At 35.8% G+C, this 23,098-nt stretch overlaps 3 protein-coding genes across 4 annotated transcripts in view; 1 reads left to right on the top strand and 2 right to left on the bottom strand.

Annotated features, from left to right (window-relative positions):
- LOC127986808 (uncharacterized) overlaps positions 1–23,098 on the bottom strand; it is a 353,087-nt gene that overhangs the window by 287,319 nt on the left and 42,670 nt on the right. The gene's annotated exons all lie outside the window — the stretch shown is intronic.
- On the top strand, positions 7,464–9,324 carry LOC127986832 (CD48 antigen). Of its 2 annotated transcripts, none has more exons than XM_052589099.1 (4): positions 7,464–7,633; positions 7,716–8,021; positions 8,633–8,917; positions 9,044–9,324. In XM_052589099.1, exons 1-4 carry the CDS (start codon positions 7,591–7,593, stop codon positions 9,184–9,186), a joined length of 777 nt encoding a protein of 258 aa, XP_052445059.1. In that variant the 5' UTR covers positions 7,464–7,590; the 3' UTR covers positions 9,187–9,324. The 2 variants fall into 2 exon arrangements, with proteins under 2 accessions (XP_052445059.1, XP_052445058.1); XM_052589098.1 differs by having other exon boundaries at positions 7,467–7,633; positions 9,032–9,324.
- LOC127986826 (uncharacterized) lies at positions 10,336–21,030 on the bottom strand. The gene is made up of 7 exons (XM_052589090.1): positions 20,853–21,030; positions 20,263–20,334; positions 19,735–20,064; positions 17,580–17,704; positions 15,650–15,815; positions 11,740–11,877; positions 10,336–11,192 (listed from the first exon to the last, which is right to left on the bottom strand). The coding sequence occupies exons 1-7, from the start codon at positions 20,896–20,898 to the stop codon at positions 11,146–11,148; spliced, it is 924 nt and encodes a 307-aa protein (XP_052445050.1). The 5' UTR covers positions 20,899–21,030; the 3' UTR covers positions 10,336–11,145.

Here is a 23,098-nt window from a genome sequence, read left to right as displayed (position 1 = left end):
CACACACACACAAAAAAAAAAAAATCTATTCACATGACATTATCTATTAATTTTACAGACATTTCTTTTAATTTCTAAAACAATGCAATGAAGTGTAAAATTCATAAAACTAGTAAAACACCAAATAAATAAATACGGGGGTCCTTCAAATTATACACTTGTATTATTGTGGTGTAATACAAATTACACCACAATACCCCTCTTTTGGGACCAATACCTTTCTGTAGGAATAGCAGATAAATGTCAACAGATCTGTTTTCTTGTTTAGTCACTAGAGGGAGCTAGGAGCGTTATTTGTTTCACACCCTGCAATCTGAGGTGTTTGAATGCAGTGCACTGCAGTTACTAAATGTAGTTACATATGATTTACAATAATGAAATATAATAATAAGACACAACAAAAATGACAAAACTGCACACAATTCCACAAAAAAATGTATGTCTCAAGCCATGTTTAGTTTCCTTCAAAAAACAATGTATTATTAGGAAAAAAGAGTGCAGAATTTCATGCAAAGTGCTGAACTAACTACTAGCATGAAGTGAATACAAACTTAGAATTCTAAAATATTCGAAATACAAATTTGCAATAAAATGTGCACAGAACATTAAGGGTCATTTTGTGTCTGTTGAGACAGATTCTGATAAACTCTCGACAGGATGTGGTTTTTACTGGAACTCAAAGCGATACAGACATAAAGTTCAGCCAGTATGAACTGAGAAATGTAAATGACAACACAAAGCACTTTTTCCTGAGGTGTGTCTACATACTAATATACATTGCTAAAGCATTTTGGCTGGATAGGTTTGGAAATAATGGAAAGGTTTTGTTAATGCGGTTGTTCCCTTGACAGGGTCTTTGACCGCAGTTAACAGAAGATGCTCAAAATAAACCACAAGGACTGAGACTATCTGCAAACATTACTTTTAGATCAGAGATCAGAGAATATTTAATTTAGATTTAGTGAGCACAGAATCTTAATATTAAAACATTAATTCTGAACATAATTACAGTCCTGCTTTGTTTGGACTATTGAATTTCAAAATTATGAAAAAGTCAAATGAGAATTGAAATAAAGAATTAAAAAATGTAAAAAAAAAAAAGAAAAAAAAAACGTAACTTTTAATTTATTATTATTTTTTGTTGTTGTTGTTGTATGCCTAATATAAAGGATTTATTTTCTTATATTATAACTTCCCTCAAAATAGCTTTACTGTGGAATAAAAACATTCAAACGAAGATCTTTTTTTTTTCTCTCTTGCAAGATAAAACATTGCTTCCACTGTATGCTCTTGAGGCTCTAGCAGCTCAGTTTCTGAGTCAAAGTGAAACCTGCTGCTGCCTGAGCTTAATTCAGGTCAGTGTAGAGGCAGTAAACAACCCAAACGAATGTGGCTTCTGTTGAGTGGACAAACATCTTGTATGGGATCAGAATCCCGACAAACGCATTGCAGTCACAGATCGAAAAATGATAAGCATAAATCAAAAAAATTAAAAATACATGTAAAATAATAACGCACAAAACCAAAAAACAAATGCAATTTTTAAAACAAAAATAAAAAAGGCGGTAATGGATCGAAAAATAATAAGCGTGAATCAAAAATGTGAACACATCTTAAATTATATTGCACAAAACTAAACATGAATTTACATTTTTCCAAATTGCACACAAAATCAGGTTTCCTGATCATATGTTATTTATTTATTTTTTTATTGTGCTTATGGTCTTTTCCCCTTTGCTCTTGTTTCCATGTTCTGCGCTTATGTTTCTAAATGTTGCAGTTAGAGTTTCATGTAAATCAGGGCAGGCTTCAGCGTCACCATTGGGCCACAAGTTCTAGATTTACAGCTGCTCCCCATAGCCAATCAGTCCAAGGGGGGAGTTGACGTCACTCCAATGCGACTCGTGGGTTCTGTGGCAGCTGTGTGAAGATGGATAATCAGCATCATCAGGCAAATGCCGGACAATTGCCGGGAAATTTTAAATGCAACTGATAAAGGCTTTGCATGGAAAATAAAGGAGTGGGTTAATGAAGCTGGGCTAGAGTCAATATAATTTGCTCCAATAGTGGTAGTATTCCCAATTCCTCCCCCCTGATAATAGATCAACCGGAAATAGACATAAAATTACACAAAAACAGAAGGGAAATGACTGAAGCAGTTAGTTTAATTACATATCTATACGAGTATATATATATATAAAAATCATTCTACTCGTTTCTTCAGATTTATACAGATGGGTCAAAGAGTAAAGAGACTGGAAGGACAGGGGCTGCATTATATGTTCCAGAGTTTGAGGTGAGGAAGGCTGAAAGGATAACAGATTGTGCATCAGTATATATACAGCTGAGATGATAGCTATTTCAATGAGTGGGTGTATGAAGTTAGACCTGATAACATTTATTCATTTACTTACATTTATTCATTTAGCTGACAATTTTATCCAAAGCGACTAACAATTGCTATATATGTCAGAGGTCACACGCCACTGGAGCAACTAGGGGTTACGTGTCTTGCTCAGGGACACATTGGTGTCTCACAGTGTACACAGTGTACTCACAGGTCGACACTATTACAAGGTTCAAAAAACCATAAAGAAAAGCAAAATGATTCACAACTTAAGGAGAAAAGAACAAATTATTTTCACACATTTACCAACAGGACATTCAAATCTAAATCAGACTTAACACATTATAGGGAAACATGACACAGGTCTATGTGATGTCTGTTCAGTAGAGGAAACTGTAGAGCTTGTTATGCAAATATGCAAGACATATGAAATACAAAGGAGGATTCTTAAGGAAGCATTAGGATGCCAGGAATTTAATATAACTAGCTTATTAAATGATGGTCCAAATTCAAGAAAACAAATACATGCAGTCATGAGATTTATTAAGAATAGTGGCGGCTCCAGACAATTTTGTTTCGAGGGGCAATGGGGGGTCCTGGTCATTTCAAGGGGGGTCTCATGAAAACCAACAAAAATTACAGTGGAAATGGCTAATAACTGCATAAACAACAAAAACAACAAAGCATATCAACTACTTTGTTTTGAATTAATTAATCAATTGCAGTTTGCATACAATATGCTCAAACTTTAAAGGGATAGTTCACCCAAAAATCTAAATTATGTCATTAATGACTATTTTAGATTTAGTCCGAGAGGTCTAAGTCCCTCCATTAGCCACATTTCCACTGTCGGGCCAGTGCGAGTCAGGGCTTAAAACGGGCCAGGCAGGCCTAATAGCCTCGGATCAGTAGCACCGTGGCCAAAATAGCACAGGGTTTCCACAGTCGGTCCTGAAGCACCGCTGCGCTTCACTTAAACCCACCCTTTACACGCCTCTCAGGAACAACGTCACAAAACCTCATCATTTCACCAACAAAGAGAAGTTATCAGAAAACTAAGAAATAAGTCACTGGAACTAGCGTGATCACAAAACAAACATGATAAAAGCGGCCGTTTGTTTGCATGCTTTGTTATATTCAAATTCAAAAGCATCAATGTTTTACTATTTAATAAGTGATACATTGAGCATAATGAATTAATTTATCAGGACTCAAAATTAATAACACAGAAATGTATTTCTATTTTATCTTTAACTGCTTATACAGTCGAGTCTGTTTTTGTTTATTATACACCTATACGTCACATTTAGAATTAATGATATATCTCTATATATCATATTAGCCCGGTCCTGTCCACACTGAACTGGCTCCCTATCAAACATCGTATTGATTTTAAAATATTGCTTATTACTTATAAAGCCCTGAATGGTTTAGCACCTCAGTATTTGAATGAGCTCCTTTTACATCATACTCCTCTACGTCCGCTACGTTCTCAAAACTCAGGCAATTTGATAATACCTAGAATATCAAAACCAACTGCGGGCGGCAGATCCTTTTCCTATTCGGCGCCTAAACACTGGAATAACCTACCTAACATTGTTCGGGAGGCAGACACACTCTTGCAGTTTAAATCTAGATTAAAGACCCATCTCTTTAACCTGGCTTACACATAACATACTAATATGCTTTTAATATCCAAATCCATTAAAGGATTTTTAGGCTGCATTAATTAGGTAAACCGGAACCGGAAACACTTCACATAACACCGTACTTTCTACATCATTAGAAGAATGGCATCTACGCTAATATTTGTCTGTTTCTCTCTTGTTCCGAGGTCACCGTGGCCACCAGATCCAGTCTGTGTCCAGATCAGAGGGTCACTGCAGCCACCCGGATCCAGTACGTATCCAGACCAGATGGTGGATCAGCACCTAGAAAGGACCTCTACTGCCCTGAAAGACAGCAGAGACCAGGACAACTAGAGCCCCAGATACAGATCCCCTGTAAAGACCTTGTCTCAGAGGAGCACCAGGACAAGACCACAGGAAACAGATGATTCTTCTGCACAATCTGACTTTGCTGCAGCCTGGAATTGAACTACTGGTTTCGTCTGGTCAGAGGAGAACTGACCCCCCAACTGAGCCTGGTTTCTCCCAAGGTTTTTTTCTCCATTCTGTCACCGATGGAGTTTCGGTTCCTTGCCGCTGTTGCCTCTGGCTTGCTTAGTTGGGGTCACTTCATCTACAGTGATATCATTGACTTGATTGCAAATAAATGCACAGACACTATTTAAACTGAACAGAGATGACATAACTGAATTCAATGATGAACTGCCTTTAGCTATCATTTTGCATTATTGAGACACTGTTTTCCAAATGAATGTTGTTCAGTGCTTTGACGCAATGTATTTTGTTTAAAGCACTATATAAATAAAGGTGATTGATTGATTGATTGATGTACGTCACTAGGAGCACTTTGCATAATAATCTCCGCCTACCATCTTGGGAGAAACGGAACTCTGACCTGCCCCACCCCCCACACACAGACGCTCTGGTTGGTGTGATAGCATCATGATTATGAAGTTTTGTGTCTGTTTTCTCCCGAGCGTCTTATCAGTATGTGTGCTGTCTGCAGCCTTTCTCTGCGCTGATCGTCATGTACAAACACGTCATTAAAATGAAGTGTAACTCCGTGAATATTCAACGAAGAGACATGAGAGAGATATCTATAGAAAGCTTGACATGTCTACTTTGAAACTAAACAAGTGCTGCCGAAAACAGATATTCTGTGATAAAGTAATCCATATGAAAACAACGCGATGTCTGTTTTTCATGTCTCCCTTCGTGACCACGCCCCCGCGCTGAACGCGCTATTCAGATTCAAACTGAAGCGCGCGGCTTGAATACACCCACACAGAAGAAAAAGCAGCGAGACTGTTCCAAGTTTTTTATTTTACTGTTTGCTTCGCGATGAAGGGAATAAGACATAATTCACCCCAAACAGATGCTAACGCATAGTTTACCGTGGAGGTGTGTGCGGAACAACCAATCAAACCTGACTATGTTAGTTGACCAATCAGAACACAGTATGCTACCGAAAGGTGGGGTTTAAGGAAACTGAATCTTTTGAACAGCTTTGCGCGAACCGTTAGGGGATCTCTGAGAATTGAGGTAATTTTAAAATGATATTTTGACAAAATGACAATGTTTTTTAACCTTGGATGGATTTAAACCTAATGTACAGGACTTATAAACAGTGATAGGAAGTTTAGAATTTTCATCTTACTGGCTCTTTAACTTTTTTAATGTGGCTGACACTCCCTCTGAACAGGGCCGTGCAGAGACCTTTGGAAGGGGCAGGTGCTCAAAGTATAAAAGGGGCACATGGAACAAGGCTTTAAATGGCGCTGTTCAAAATATCAATACAGCAATATATTGTGATGCATTCCTCGCTGATTCTGAATAATTAAGAACAGCGGTTATAGTAAAAACTATAGAAAACGCTCGTGCCTCTACATTTTCCTCTTTCTCACCCGTCTCCTGGCTTGCTGTTCCCTGCTCTCTTTCTGTCACTTGTGCGTCTACATTTCCCTCTGTTTATTCCTCTATCTCCATCTCCTCATCTGATCTATTACTTTCCACTGTCTGTCCATCTAGGAACAAGGCTCAAATTATTATTTCAGCATTAATCTATTATTTTAACCATGACTACTATATTGTTACAAAACATAAAACAAACTGATATTGTGATTAATATTATTATTACTGTTGTAGTTGTTGTTGTCTAAAATTGAACACCTTTGCAATGTAAACAAATGACAGGCTACATTTGTTATTCATATCCTTCACACTGTACTTTGATGTCAGGTTAATTATATTTTTTATTGACATTGATATTTTTACATTTATTTCCAGAGAGATTTACAGGCTAAAGTGGTCTTGCTGTTGTAAACACTGTTGCTATTGTAGAAAAAAAAAAATTATATATATATATATATATATATATATATATATATATATATATATCACATTTAAAATATAATTATATTTTAATTCATTTCTGAATTGTTTTTATTTTTATAATGATAATTCAGAGAATGAGAAAATCTGAATAAGCCTTACCAGTGTTGTGATAATTATTTTTAAGTCACTCTAGGTGTTAAAATCTTTTTTTTTTTTTTAAGGACTGTAAATATAATTCTCCCTCAAACAGCACGCTAGTGTTATTTCTACACTGCAGGCTATACAAACAAAATATCTGCATGTTCTCACATCACATCGTTCTTGTAAAATAATAATAAGTAAATAAACACCAAAATCACTCCGCTGAGAATGAAACACCACTTACCAGCTGCCACGCTGCTGAAAATATCCTCTAGCAATTAAAAAATGTGCATGTGGCAAGGAATCCTCCTGGTTGGATGAGGTCGTTGTCTCAGGTGAAAGGTCATCATCTTGGTCATTTTATTTACGGCTAAATTATTATTAATACATTTTACTAATATTATGATTGGGCGTGGGCTTATAACATTAGCACAGAATCAGTTCAGAATCAATCATCAAAATATTCAGTTCGGTTCAGACGCTCTGTGTGTCAATCTGCTGAATCACGCATGCGCAGTATCGCAGCTCCTCGTTTCTCGAATCGAAAGCCCAAGAACCCCGTTGGCGCCGCCGGTGGTGTGTTTGTTATTTATTCAGCATTCATTCATAACGCATACATTAGGCTACATAAATAATGAGAACGTCAAAATGTCAACCTGTTTTACAAGCAGCCCAATTCCGAGATAAAACGGTTAAGGTTGGATCATGGGACAGGTGCGACTACATGCGCACATCAGTTTTGGGGAATTTTTGTCACTCTGAACAACAATAAATACTGTATTTAAATTATTGTAATGGGTGGGGGTAACAAAACACAATCGTGTAGGTAGTAAATTTAATTTACTTTTGCTGTATCCCTTCTAGTCACAACCCGGCAAAATGTTAATAAATAAATAAATAAATAAATAAATAAATAAACCCGAACTTGGCAAAAGACTACTTCCGAAAGCACCACCGGACCAGCCTCTCTAAACCTCTATTGTTCGAACAGATGCATACGTCACCACGTGTTGCCGCCTGGGCGAGGTCAGGCGCGCGCACTGCACAGACTGTCAGAGTTCTGTGGGGTTTCAATGTTACGCAACATTTTAATGACCTTAAATAATGACACGAGTTTCAGTTTTCTGAGGCTTTACGAAAATGATTCGGACACTTGATTTGTTCTTTTTGTTGTGCCTAGTTGGTAAGTTATAAATCTTTTTATTAAAAAAAAAAAAATCATAAAATACGAAAATTAAAATTAAGGTTTAAATATTTACGTGCAGGTGTGTTTGATGTGGAGTCGCATGGAGTGTCAGTGATGGTAGGAGATTCTGTCACTCTGGACTCTAACGCTTCAGAAATAGAGCTGAGGAGTGAGATCGAGTGGAGGTTTAATGGCATTCTCATCGCTAAAGTTATTATGGGCAACCTCACCTATCATGATTATACGAGGTTCAAAGACAGACTGACGCTGGACAGAAACGGATCACTCACAATCAAAGACAGCAGAATAACAGATACTGGAGGATATGAATTGAGTATTACTAGTAATAGGGAGTCTGTCAAGAGATTCAGTTTAACTGTTTATGGTGAGTAGAGTCCTCTCCATATTCCTAATGTAAACAGCAGACTATTATATCATTCTCTTAATGGTAATATTTCAGGATTATTTTAATATTTGAATTTACAGATTCATTTCAGATATGGTCCAAATTTACTGTTAAAACCGTTTAGAATTTTTTAAACTGTATTTATTATTATTATTATTTATAGAGGCATCACCTGTGCACTCTTGAATGCACATTATTGCAACCAGCCTTTTCTATTATGTATATAAAAATAAAGGTGTTACATGATACCATCATTTTGTCTAAATGGTTAAAAAAAGAACCTTTAACATCTGAAGAAACTTTCTTTCACAAAATGTTCTTTGTGGCAAAATAAGGTTCTTCAGATTATAAAACCATGAGAAAGAGGTGGTTCTCTTTCTCTTTATATATACTGTATATGCACAGTGCATATGCCGAGGCACCACTTCGTTTCCAGTGTAGACAGCATAATGCTTGCATCCGGTGTAGACACTTACAAAACGTGCAGTGCTGGTGAGGTCATAGTAAACACTCATGCAACATTCAAGAATAAAACATTCCTTTTGTATCTCTTAATGTACTCAGGTTTCATCTTATTTCATGTGTTGCAGCTCCACTATCCATTCCTGTCGTTACCAGTGACATTTCACAGTGTTCATCAGGCTCAGAATGTTCACTGCTGTGTTCAGTGGTGAATGTGAGTCATGTGACTCTCTCCTGGTACAAAGGAAACAGTTTATTGTCCAGCATAAGTGTGTCTGATCTCAGCATCAGTCTCTCTCTACCTCTGGAGGTGGAATATCAGGAGAAAAACAGCTACAGTTGTGTGATCAACAATCCCATCAGCAACAAGACCAAACACGTCTGCATTACCGATCTCTGTCGTTTGTGTTCAGGTACGTTAGCAGTTATCATTTATTTACTGAGCAAGTCTCCGGTCAGGTACATTTGTGTGATATTAATGTATATTTTCTTTACCCGAGTTAGAAAATGTTGTTTCTGTGAATCAGTTCCCTCTTCAGATGAAGTCCATTATGGCGGAGGGACTGAACCTGTGATCCGATTGGTCGTCACTGCTGTGGTGGGTCTGGCTGCTGTGGCTGCGTTCATTGTGCTGGTTTATGACATCAGATCCAGAAGAGATGAACAGGAGAGACACAGATGATGGATCAATAATGAATGGATCAAAACAATAATGAATCCTTTTCACAGATTTTGATGATGTGTTTCTAGTTAGGTTAACAGCATTGCAAATATATGTTATATATATTCATTTCTAAAAAAAAAAAAAAAAATATATATATATATATATATATATATATATATATATATATATATATATATATATATAATGCTATGCTATGCTTTGTATTATGTTACCTTAGTAGTAAATGGCAATAAAACAAATAGCCAGTAAACAGTGTGTTTGTTTTTTGATAAATAATAAAAGCTTAAATATATTTGCTTTTCCACAATGATAAATGGCAGGTTATTCTTTTTTCATTTATTTATTTCATTAGTAGATCCTAAATCGAGTATGGTTTTAAGGAAAGTAATTTAAAATCAAATGCAAATTGCATAGCACCATAAGCATTAGAGACATTAGTCTCACACTCAAAGAAAAAAAGTGCCAAGACTGTCACAGGTGAAAAAAAAAAATAAAAAAATATATCCCTGAACCTACATGTTAAGAAAGACTGCATAACTGAGCAAGTATATTTGATCCAAGTAGCTTTATTTGCATCATTTCATTTTTTTAAAAATAAATAAACATTGCCATAGGACTGATATCAAATTACACATTTCATTAATTGTATTATTTTCCAAAACCTTTGGTAGCATTTTTTGCATGTTCCTGTTATGATTCCTGTCTCGTTTTCCCCATCTTAGTGTTTCAGGACTCTTATTTTGAAGTGTATTCTTGTTCCTATCCGTGCAGGAATCCAGCTGCACAAGTGTTGCTGTTTTTTGCCCCTTGGTTAGTTGTACGAATTCACCACCAGTTTGACAAAACATAAAATAGATGCACATTGTCATGATACTATTTGCTTCTTTCTTCCTTTACTGTGAGCATCTGATAATTAATAAAATGCTTCTGGATTTACAAAGGTTTTGTTTTTAAATGAATCATAAACCAAAACAAGATAATGCTGCCCAGCCAAGTTTTTAAAATGCCACTCAGTCACACAATTCCACAATTTAAACCTTTTTTGTAATCATTAAAACGATAATATAGTCATGATTTATGTGCAAGTGTACATAAATTATGTAAAAATTCTGTGTCTGCTACAGAATAATCATTCAAGGATCAGCGTTTTTTTATTATTATTTATTTTATTTTTATTTTTTTATTCAGAGCAAACCAAATAAGTCTATATGTACAGTACATATTCGACAGATAACTTAATCAACAAAACAAATCAGACACTGGATCACATTGGACAGAACAACACAGAGGAAAGATATAATGTATATTTGGAGCAAACAGTACATGGACACCTTGTTCTATTTAACAGGTTTGGTTATTCCAGTAATTCCAATGAAGATGAACCTTAACGCCACAGCATACATTTTTTTATTCTAGATAACTATTCAGTTGGAAAGCATTCAGAGCAAATCAAACATGTAGTGTTTCTTTACAAAGTGGCATCACCAACTACTGGCCTGGCATGCATAACGCAGGAAAACATTTCTGCTTTTACTACACCGTTTTCATGTAAACATATCCCAGTCCTATCAGAAATAGAGGTCACGCATCGCATTTGTTGAAATAATAATCTCACTTGTTTTTCAAGTCAGCTGGAGCACTCATAGTATGCACAGCAGATATAGCTAAAGCAGCAGGCACCGCAGAATGAGGTCATGTAGTGTGAATGCATGTATGGGGGCCTTACTTAGCATACAGTCAAGTACATTATACATTAATGTAGCTATACATCCATAGTTTGAAGATAATGAATGAGTTTGAATGGCAAGCATCAACTTCACCTTTCCCTATATATATATAGATAGATAGATATATATATTTGTTTTCTAATAAAATTTTCTTAACTCTTTTCACAGAGCTATATGGTTGATTCTCAAACTCTATTAATGTGAACTGACTATGACCTACTGCTGTTGGTCATTGTTTAGGTGCTGCCTCGTATAGCACTTCAGTTGTTTCACCACCTATAATAAACAGAAAAGAATCACAAGCGTTACAAGGAGAGAGATAAATAGTTCTGATCTACATGTAATGTAATGCTACAGCTACACAAACCCAAAGATTACAATAAAAGCTGCTAAATAAATGATACATCTTACAGTTATTTATCTTGCAAGCCACATTCATTTCATTTCCATTTATATATATATATATATATATATATATATATATATATATATATATATATATATATATATATATATATACGTCAAAGTCAAAGGAGATGTTTGAAGTGTTTTGATGTTAAAATACTTATCCCAGTTTAATATGCAGAGATGACTATGAGAAATGAATGTTGATAGGTTAATTTCTGAAACTCTGGCTCTGGGACTTACGAAACTTTGACCTGTTTGTTTAAGCATTTAATGTTGAGTCAGAACAGATGGACTCAAACTGCTAATTTTAGTCAAGAAATCTCTAGCTTCCCTCTATTAACCAAACATTTTCTGTCATTTGAACATGTCAGGTTGACATTCAATGCCATGCTTGAATTATACTCATTTTACTTACTCTTCTTACATGGCCAACATATTTCAAACCAACCCATCTTGAGCCCAATACAGATTCCAATTCCGATCAGGATTAAGATAACAACAATGCCTGCCAACACTGGACCAGTTGTCTCCCAGTGTGAACGCGGGGGGAGCTCTGTAATAGATCAGCAAATATTCCTGCTATTGAAGACATGTGTTGACAAAAGGCAGATTGACATTTTAATTTATTCCTAATGGCTATACATGCATGAACAATAATATGAGGCATTTCATAAGACTGTAGTACCCGGTTCTATGTCTGCCAGTGATCACTAGTGAAAATCCTGCCTCATTTCAAGTACTCTAATGTCACCATTGTTGATGACTGTTGATTTGATAATACACATCCAACTCAAAGTTGTCCTTCCTCCAGGGGGAGACTGACGCACAAAGGAATCCTTCATTGTGTCGCATTGAAATATCCTCACTTTTTTTTTTTTTTTTTTTATAAATCACACAAATAAATGTAAATGATGTAATCATTTTCTCAACCTGTTGTCATTCTAAACCGTCTTTCTTCTGGCAAACAAAAACAAGATAAAATGTTATTTTATGTTCCACAGAAGAAGAAAAGCAATGCCTATTTGGCATGACATGATGGTGAATAAAAAATAATGACAGACATTTCATGTTTTAGGTTAAATATCCTGCAAGCTAGTAACTGTCATTTACAACTGAATAATAATAATGCTTAGAAATTTGATTGCATACTGTTGACTGTACAATTAACAGTAACACTTTAGAATAATGGTCCATTAGTTAATGTTAGTTATTTCATTAATTAACATGAACAAACAATTAACAATACATTACTGTGTTTATTAATCTGTTAATGTTAGTTAATGAAAATAGTTATTCATTGTTAGTTCATGCTAATTCACAGTGCATTAAATAATGTTATCAAGCGCAACTTATGCCTTTGAATAATGCATTAGTTAATATTGAAATTAACATCAACTGAGATCATCTAGATAAACCTCTGTATGCTGATTTCCACTCTCTGCTTGCCTCTTTTGATCTCAACCAAGTGTCAACTACTGCTAATCACAAATCAGGCAACCAACTGGACCTTATTTATACACAACACTGCTCTGCTGATCATGTTCTGGTTACTCCACTGCACACGTCGGATCACTTCCTCCTCACTCTTAACCTCAACATGGTCCCTGACACATCACTTACCCCTCCACATGTCATCTTTCGACGTAACCTACACACACTTTCACCCTCCCGGCTTTCTGCAATGGTTTCATCTTCACTTCCTTCCCCTAAACTGTTTGTCTGCTCCACTCTTACTTCTTGTTAAGACACTTTTTGCCCCTTATCTTCCAGGCCAGCCCGTATCACCCCTTCTGCCCCTTGGTTATCTGATGTTCTATGCAAACACTGTTCTAAGCTTAGAGCTGCTGAAAGGGTGTGGCGTAAGTCCAAAAATACTACTGACCTTAATGTGTATCATTCACTCCTATATTCTTTCTCTGCTAATGCCTCCACTGCTAAAATGACATACTACCATAACAAATTAACAATTCGTCTAACTCTCACAATCTTTTTAAAACATTTTCCTCACTTCTTTGTCCTCCTCCTCCTCCTCCCCCTCCTGCTTCATCTCTAATAGCTGACGACTTTGCAACGTTTTTCATTAATAAAATTAAACACATTAGTGCACAATTTTCCACACCACAATCAGTCAAGCTCATATCACCAGAAAACTTACACTCATTTACATCCTTCTCTTCACTCTCTGAGGCAGAAGTCTCAAAACTCATCCTTTCTAATCACCCTACAACTTGCCCGCTTGATCCTATTCCATCTCATCTGCTTCAAGCCATTTCTCCTACAGTTGTACCTGCACTCACTCACTCATATTATCAACACATCCCTCCACACTGGTGTTTTTCCCTCATCATTTAAAAAGACACTCCACTATTACTATAACTCCACTACTTTAAGAAACCCAACCTCAACCCATCTCTTTTAGAGAACTACAGACCAGTTTCCCTTCTTCCTTTCATTGCAAAAACACTTGAACGAGCTGTGTTCAACCAAGTCTCTACATTTCTCACACACAACAACCTCCTTGACAGCAACTAATCTGGCTTCAGAAGTGGACATTCAACTGAGACTGCCTTGCTCTCAGTTGTTAGAGCTCTAAGACTGGCAAGAACGGAATCCAAATCTTCAGTACTTATCCTGCTTTTGACATGATTATCCACCAGATTCTCCTATCAACCCTACTGGCAAAAGGCATCTCAGGAACCACACTTCAATGGTTTGAGTCTTACCTATCAGATAGGTCCTTCAAAGTATCTTGGAGAGGTGAGGTGTCCAAGTCACAACATCTAACTACTGGGGTGCCTCAGGGCTCAGTTCTTGGACCACTTCTCTTCTCTGTCTACATGGCATCATTAGGTTCTGTCATTCAGAAACATGGCTTTTCATACCACTGCAATGCTGATGACACTCAACTCTACCTCTCGTTCCATCCTGATGATCCGACGGTAGCTATTCGCATCTCAGCTATTCTAACAGACATTTCTTCCTGGATAAAGGACAATCACCTTCAACTCAACCTTGCCAAGACAGAACTGCTTGTGATTCCAGCAAACCCATCGTTCCATCACAATTTCACTATCAAGTTAGGCACATCAACCATAACTCCTTCAAAACCAGCTAGAAGCCTTGGAGTTATGATTGATGATCAGCTGACTTTCTCAGACCACATTGCTAAAACTATCCGATCCTGCAGATTTGCTTTATTCAACATCAAGAAGATCAAGCCCTTTCTTTCGGAACATGCTGCACAGCTCCTTGTTCAAGCTCTTGTTCTGTCCAGGCTGGACTATTGCAATGCTCTCTTGGCAGGTCTTCCAGCCAATTCTATCAAACCTTTACAATTAATTCAGAACGCGGCAGCAAGATCAATTTTTAATGAGCCAAAAAGAATACATGTCACAATTTGCACTGGCTTCCAATTGCTGCTCGCATAAAATTCAAGGCATTGATGTTTGCCTACAAAACTACCACTGGCTCTGCACCCATTTACCTAAATTTGTTACTTCAGACTTATGTGCCCTCTAGAAGCTTGTGTTCTGCAAGTGAACGTCGCTTGATTGTGCCATCCCAAAGAAGCACAAAGTCACTTTTACAGACTTTTAAATTAAATGTTCCCTCCTGGTGGAATGAACTCCCCAACTCAATCCGAGCAGCTGAGTCCTTAGCCATCTTCAAGAATCGGCTTAAAACACATCTCTTCCATCGTTATATGACCCTCTAACTTTAACACTCACTATTCTAATTCTATTCTTTAACAAAAAATCAAACTACCTTTCTAATCTTTTTGTATTCTATTTTCTTTTCATTAATTATGCAATTGTATGTGTGTGTATGTATAATGACCTCTAACACTAGCTTGCTCTATTCTTTTTTTATTCTATCTGTTTTCTTTTTATTTATTATATTATTTAAAATCCCATGCTACGTGTACTGTGTTAACCTAACTGAGACTTGTTATAGCACTTATATATCATTGCTCTTTTTATTGTTTTTGATTGCTTCCACTGTCCTCATCTGTAAGTCGCTTTGGATAAAAGCGTCTGCTAAATGAATAAATGTAAATGTAATAAATGCTGTAGAAGGATAGTTCTTGCTTAGATCATATTAACTAAAGTAGTTAACTAACATTTACTAATGGACCATTATTCTAAAGTGTTACTCAATTAACAATACATTTTTGTCTGCATTAATGCAAAATAAGATAAGAATCTGAGCATTTAAACCGTTCTCTATTTGGTAGGGTTTACATAAAAAATATATAATTTGATAATTGTGGAACCCAACAGATTCATAAAAAAACAATACATGATAGAAAAATCTGAGGCACTCACCACTAACTGCAATATGGAATTTCTTGTGTAAGATCATGCTGCTGTTGTTGATCTCCAGATCATAGTCTCCAGAGTGTTCAGTTTGGATGTTTCTGACAGTGAGGTCTCCAGTATGATCATTCAGTTTGATCAGGTTTTTCCATCTAGCATCAGTAGTGCCATTTAATCCATTAACTTGCTTGAGACCATCGACGGTCCCGAGGTTAGTAAGTTTACATTTACTGATTGATTTTACGATCAAAATCTTAATCAATATAGACTTACAATATGTCATGTGACAGTTTAAAGGCTCAGGATTCTAATATGCATGAGCGTGATATTATAACAATAATATCATTCTCATTTGTATTAGGATTTCGTATAAATACACGCAACATTTAAATAGTGAGTTCTAAACTGTTTTTGTTCAGAGACCATGGCGGATAAATTCAGTCACGCAAATATCAGTGTAGTGTTCAAGATAACTATTTAAAAGAAAAAGTCAGTTAGACTTTTTATTAAAAAATTCAAAATTTAAGACAAATATTGAGGTGACATTTGTTTTGATTAAGTAATATTTCTCAAGGGACAATTACATTTCTTTTCTATTTTACATCAAATTTTGCACTCTGAGGTTGTTTCAGTAATAAAACCCTATATTATTATATTTGTTCGAGTCTTACGAATAAAATAAACCCGACCTCAGCATTTTTTCTGCAGCACTGATTGGTCGGAGATTCAGAACGCTCTAACAATGTAACCTCCAGAAATGCCCAACCAATCTTCACTGTGCACAGTCAGTCAATGCAACGCTAATTCAAATTTTGATGGGTGTAAAATTCCGCCAACAAATGATTACAGAGAATTATGTGGATTGTTTAGATTCTTCAGTTAGCCATATGTAGATTTTTAAGAATAGAATTTCTCATTGAGAATATTAGTCTTAATAAGTCTTACTGAATGTTAACTGAAATGTTACTTGTTATTAATTTACCTTTTATTAGGCCATTGGCATCATAAAAAAAATAGTACATTTTACTAACTGTATTCGAACAGGTTTTCTCAAGCACCCCCCTCATCTTCCGTTGGTTACTTAAACATTAAGTCCTGCACTAACCTCACTCCAATGGCTAAGTCAATGTTGCTCTGTCAAGCTGATTGTGATGCTCAAACAGGTTTTGAAAACAGCGCAATGTCATTTTCTTTTCCAGATATTCCTTTTTCAGTAATATCTATAAACGTCTCACTTGGACATGACCCTGCCTATTAAACTGGGAGATAAAAAAAGACAATTTAATACTGAGAACACATCACTTTTAATTCGTAAAGTCAATGTGAAACTAATTTTGCAACCCATTTTATTGCAACCGGTTTTTATCCAATTTGGCGCATTGCGAAGTGAAATAGTACATCCAATGAGGAACCAATGGGACCCAGCCTGATTTTATACATCAGAATGGATTAGATGGTAAAAAGTGGGTGTTCCTTTTCCGAATTGGAGCCTGATTTGAATGTGAGTTACAGCTATTCCTAAAACACTTGTATTAAGTGCTCTTTTTAAAAGTAGCATTCTTCAAGAAGAAAAGATCAGATGAACCTAATTTTCAGTGGCTCCGTCTTCTAATTTGATATATAACTTGGTCAGTATTGTGGCTTTGAGTTCATTGCTTTTAAAGTTGATCCGACACATTTCCATTCATTTACTCCTAAATCCCTTTCATGGAAATAATTTAATTATTACTTGTCAAAATATTTAAACTTCTCTTAATTTATGTCTACACTGCAATAATAATTTCGGATACTTGAGCAACGAACTCTTAACTAGTATCTTTCTAAAGAGCCCTCAGTTATGTCTGTAGTCCAGAGGGTTCATGAACTGTGATGGTTTTAGTTTGTGTAGGCCAGGTTTATGTTTGAGCTCAACTAGTGAGGGCGACAGTTAAATGGTTAAGTGAGCAATGAGAGTGCCTTGGCCTCCAAACTTCCACACAATCTGATCACCTCCTTGTATTTTAATAACACCAGTGTGTAGAGTGACCGAATCTCCCTCCATCAGTGACACTGACTGCACATCATCTGTCACAGCAACAAACACATGAAAAATTTTAGGAAAGAGTTAAACATCACCATACTGTGCGGCTGGATTGCATTGAGTCTATTAACTCTCTCGCCCCACCTATTCATCTTTTGGACTGGCTTTTCATAAATATGTAATATTAACTGAACTGAAAATTGTTATAAAATCCATCTCTGAAATCTTATTTAGTATGCATTTAGTTTTAAACTTCTGTTCTACCTGATAATATTATTTGTATGACATTTTTTTCTATTGCAAGTTTTGCTCAGAATAAGCACACTGTACACTGTCTTTTCCATGTGCCGTTTTTATTTTTAACTATTTATTTTACAGATGAAAAATCCAAATCAATCTCTAAAAGGTGACACCTGATCAATTTGCAGTACATAAACTGTTCTCAAGCAATTAAAAGTGCACTAAGCGATTTCTGAGAAACACTGAATATGGTCTTGACCGCCTGCCTGGTCTCACGGCAGGTGGCTAATTGGTATGAATTTGTATGACCTCATTTGTATAAATTCATATGATTTGTGCTAAATCAGACGCATTTCACGAGTTGCACAATTCGTATGAATTTGTACGAATGACGTACACCTAACCCCGCGCCTAAACTTACCAGTCACTGGGGTCTAGACAAAGCGTACGAGTGAGGTTGTATGAATTTGTACGAATTAGCCACCTCGTAAAATACGTACGAACTGGTCGTGAGATAGCGTCGAGTCTTGAATGAATGGAATCAAATAATTAATTAACACCTTCGTTCCACCTTCCCCAAAACACATAATGAGAGTGTGAATGTCTCTTCAATTTGAATTGACTCAAAACTGTTCTGTTACTATTGAAAACCAGTGTTGGGAAGTAACTAGTTACAGTAATAATTGTACTTTTTGTAGTAACTGGTAGAGTAACTTATAACTAATACGATTTCAGTTACCATCCCTAAAAAAAGCTCTTTACTTAGTTACTTATGCCTCAACCCCTACTGATTTGAAGTCCAACAATCCAATAATTCCTCGATTATTTGCATAATTTGAATGATTTGACAGGCTCATGAATCCGCCAGTGCAGCAGGCAAGCTTAGGATGTGGAAAGTCTTACATTCAGGGGATGGGAATATTGCAATTACTTTGATTTTGTTCAATAAAAGATAGTTATGGCAATGCATGGCTGGCAAGGCATGGCTTGCCCAGCCACATCTCTGTCTCCCTGATATCTCCCTGATATAAATTGTTTTAGAAAACAAAAAATTTTAATATATACTTATGTTATTTCTTTAGGTATAAATGAACCATGAAATATAATAAATATAATAAAATTAGCTTCAAGCTACACAATTAAAATGAGAATAATACAAGAGAATACAGCACTTTTATTTAAACGTGACTATTAATCACTATCAATTGAGCGTTTGTAATAACATCTTCTAAAATGTTGCTAACAACATATTTCTGCCTCATCATTTGGCCAAATGGCCTTCCAGCTCTTGTCTCCCTTTATTGCTGTAAACCTTTCCAATATTAATGCGCTCCCTAAAGATTTTTCCTGATCAAAAGCCTTCTTTTTCCGGTGATATTCTCCTGATCTTTTCTCTTTTGTAATGTCTCTCAGCCCTCTCTCGATCTACAGTCTTTCTTAAAATCTCTAGGACTGCCCGTGACTAAAAAGGTTCCTAGTCGACCATTAGTTATTAATTTATGCTAGTACTTACTTGGTCAGGGGTGAAGTATTAAACCATAATAAGGAGCATTTAAAATATCAGAACACAAACAAATTGGGCTAAATAATCTATAAATAATAATCTATAAATAATCTATAATGGAAATAACAGTGAAATAAACAAGTTTGCTCAAGTTGTCGGGGAGAAGTAAGCTTGTGTCTTGCTCACAATTTACACAACCACTGCTGATTGGCTACAAGTGTTTTGGGGTTCGGTCCAATCCACTTTCAACACTGTTTCTCTGAAATCACATACTGCACTTTGAATCTAGGTAATTATCAGTTTACAGTTATTATAAGACCAGTTACTCACCACGGACAGTAACACTGAATTTCTTCGAGATCTCAGTTGTGCTCTTGATCTTTAGTTGATAAAGTCCAGTGTGTTCAGTTCTGATGTTTTTGATGATCAGAGATCCAGTCTGTTTGACCAGGTCCAGTCGGTCTCTGAATCTCTCATTATCATTGGCAGAGAAAATTGCAGCCGCTTCGTTCATTTTAGCTATAATAGAGTTATCATCTCCAAACATCCACAGTATGGTATCATCTCGCTTTATTACAGTAATGTTAGTGTCTAAAACGACAGAATCTCCCTCCATCACGACCACCGTCTTCACTCCATCTGCCACAGCAACAAACACATCTGTAGAACAAACATGAGAAGCATTGCAAAGAGAAATTTTAAGATTTGTGCCATCTATTATTATTGTGTAGTTTTTGTAAACACAAATTTACTGTGTAACTAAATTTCAACCATAGTCCCTGCATGGAAGGCACAAATAGGCCTAGGCCTATACTAGGCCCTATCCATTATAACTAGTAAAGGGAACAGAAAACATACTCATTCCAGAATATTGCTCTATCCTTGCCATGTTGTGTTCATCATTGGTTTTGACATGGCCAGATGGAGAAACTGGAAAACACACAAAATATATATATATTTAGACACGCACACGCACACGCACACGCACACACACGTCTCAAACTTGAATAGGCTAATTTTTTCATATTAATCTCATACAAATAAACTGTAAACTGTGCACATGTGTGTCTAGTACAAAGAGTGCTAATGAAAAAAAACCTACACGACGACCAGAGTGAATTACATTTATTTATTACACAGCTTTTATCCACGAATGACACGCAGATTATTACAGGCGGTCAGCGCCCTCTAGTGTCTCTGATCACCAAACACATACAGTACATACACAACTACCTTACCCTCGAAATACATTCGCATTGGTTTGCTCGAGTGTGATTTATCACAACAACGTCCATTTGAAGTAATACACGTTTGTATGTATTAAAACACTGGAGATATATGAAGTTAGAAGATATCAGCGCGTGCTCATTTCCTGTTTCTGGCTTATATTGAAACCGAAAGTGTTGAATATGAATAAAAATAGGCGAATACAAATCAAGGGGACTTACCGTCCAGGAGTAATAAAATCCAACAAATGAAGGAAAGGTTCCTCATAATTATATGTCGTTTCTGACCGCATCTAAACTGAATGAGAACCGTGATTCATCAGTATTCTAAGAACGGACTCGTAGCGAACAGTCCAAGTCACGTGATTTCCGCGAAAGAGGACGCGTTACGTCATACCATTCCGAAGTGTTTCTACGTGAACCTAGACTGGGTCAAAAAGTTCGTGGCATAAAATAGTCTTTTTATTTGGGTTTGTGATAATTTTGGGGGGCTTACTTCTGAAATGAAGTTTAATAGATTTTAAAAATTGTTGAGTGTCCAGGGGCCAGTTAATAATGACCTAGTAAGAAAATTTTTGTTATTTTATGCTATGTTTATTCACCAGCAATAGCCATCATTAGCTATTCTAGAGAAGCCACATGTGAGCCCTACATTTATCAAAAACAGTGTTAAATATATTTATATATACATATTACAGCACATATTTAAGAACAGTTCTTAAGTTATAAAATTGCCCATGAGAATGTAAAAAACAAATAATTAAAAACATATTTAATTGAAATAATAAATTATATTTGATTCTTGAAAACTGGGTGGTTGTGTTGATGGCTAATAGTTGTTTTTAAAGGGTCTTTCTCAGGATGTAGGCTACTTACTGTATCAGAAAAGTAAGTACTCTGTCTACACAAACCGAGAGCCCATAGACACGTTTGTCATATTTATAAAAAAAAAAAAAAACATTTGTCATTGTACAATGTGGATAAAATTATTTTCAAGATTTGAAAGTATCCATCACAGTTTATTTGTAATTTGTGCTCTTGTTCAACACTTTGACATTTGTTTGTACTTAATTAAATATTGTTTCAAATACCACAGGAGTCTTTTTAACTGTCAGTTTATTTCCTTTATTCTCTCTTTCCAGCTCTCCCACCCATTACTGTTTTTATCACTTCTCAAAATCCTTTATAATCATCTTCTGATAGCTCACAGAAAATAAGAACCCTGTCACCATTCAGTTACCCTCATGTAATTTTAACTTTCTTCCTTTCTTTTGTCTCTGGGACATAAAACATGTTATTTTAAAGACTGTCGACAAGTGGTTTTAGTGGTACCTCAGCACAGTTGTACAACTCTCATGAGAACCACAGAATAAAAATAAGAACTGACAACTCCCTTTCTATGAAACATAACATTTGATTATATGATTTAAAAAAAATATATATGTATATATATATGTATATATATATTATTGTCTGGAAGCTGGGCTAAATGAGTAACACAGGTCAGACCCTCAGTCACCTCTCAGATACCACATACAGACATTGTTTGTAACATAAATACTGGAATAGATGCACTAGTTAAAAAAAAAAAAAAAAAACTACTATTTTGTTCATTATATGGTAAAAGAGGAGGAGATTTGAAATCCACCCATTCACTGTATATTTACAATGTGCCAATGTATTACATTCGAAGGGGCAAAAGAGATGATTAAAATAGATAAATAAAAAAGTCTATCAGTGAAAGCAAACGCATAAAATTAAAATAAGGAGTAAATGAGGTCCATTCGCACATCAATTATCAAAGCTTTACTGTATTACATACAGAGTATAATGTAACAAACACAATGAAATTTACTTAGATGGGTTTTTTTTCAATATTGTTTATAAGACAATACTGTATGTGCATTATCAGACAGATGGACATCGGAGAAATTCCCTAGATCTTTTGACATATAAGTGGTCATAAAACATACTGTGAGTTTCAGAAGTCAAAACTTTTTTGTGAGTCTAAAAACAGATGTTTAAGCCAACCTGCCAAAATGACCGGTTGTTTGGAATGCGTCACTTTATGATGTACTAGTGCGGCTAAAGAAGCCACAGAAGAAGATCAACTTCTGCATCACTGCCTGTTTAGCCCTGCTCACCGTTCTGCACATGAAGTGGGTAAGTAATGAAAGAGTCAAAGGCATGTTTACACAGAAATTAAATGATAAAGATTGCTCTGAAGGCAAGACGTTGTGCAGTGCCAAGTTCTGAAAAAAAAAAAAAAACTTTGCATTGCCTTCCTTCTGATCCAAACATTAGGAAAGAGTGGAAGTTTTAGCGTCTTTATTTCTAATGAAGATCCAGTCTGCATCAGTATTAACTTTGTCCTTTGTTCACCTTAAAGGGGTCATGACATGATAAATCAAATTTGCCTTGAATAAAAACAGGCTACTCTAATCCAAATATAAATCATATGCATATAT

This window comes from Carassius gibelio, chromosome B22 (genome assembly GCF_023724105.1).
Source record: "Carassius gibelio isolate Cgi1373 ecotype wild population from Czech Republic chromosome B22, carGib1.2-hapl.c, whole genome shotgun sequence".
NCBI lineage: Eukaryota > Metazoa > Chordata > Actinopteri > Cypriniformes > Cyprinidae > Carassius > Carassius gibelio.
This window is presented reverse-complemented; position numbering and strand designations above follow the sequence as displayed.

Coding starts and splice junctions, on each gene's coding strand:
- LOC127986832 (XM_052589098.1), top strand. CDS start 7,591: ATGATTCGGACACTTGATTTGTTCTTTTTGTTGTGCCTAGTTG. Junction 8,022..8,632: donor ATTCAGTTTAACTGTTTATG/GTGAGTAGAGTC, acceptor CATGTGTTGCAG/CTCCACTATCCATTCCTGTC. Junction 8,918..9,031: donor TCTCTGTCGTTTGTGTTCAG/GTACGTTAGCAG, acceptor TCTGTGAATCAG/TTCCCTCTTCAGATGAAGTC.
- LOC127986826 (XM_052589090.1), bottom strand. CDS start 20,898: ATGAGGAACCTTTCCTTCATTTGTTGGATTTTATTACTCCTGGACG. Junction 20,335..20,852: donor GATTTTATTACTCCTGGACG/GTAAGTCCCCTT, acceptor TGTGTTTTCCAG/TTTCTCCATCTGGCCATGTC. Junction 15,816..17,579: donor AAGGCACTCTCATTGCTCAC/TTAACCATTTAA, acceptor CAAGTTAATGGA/TTAAATGGCACTACTGATGC.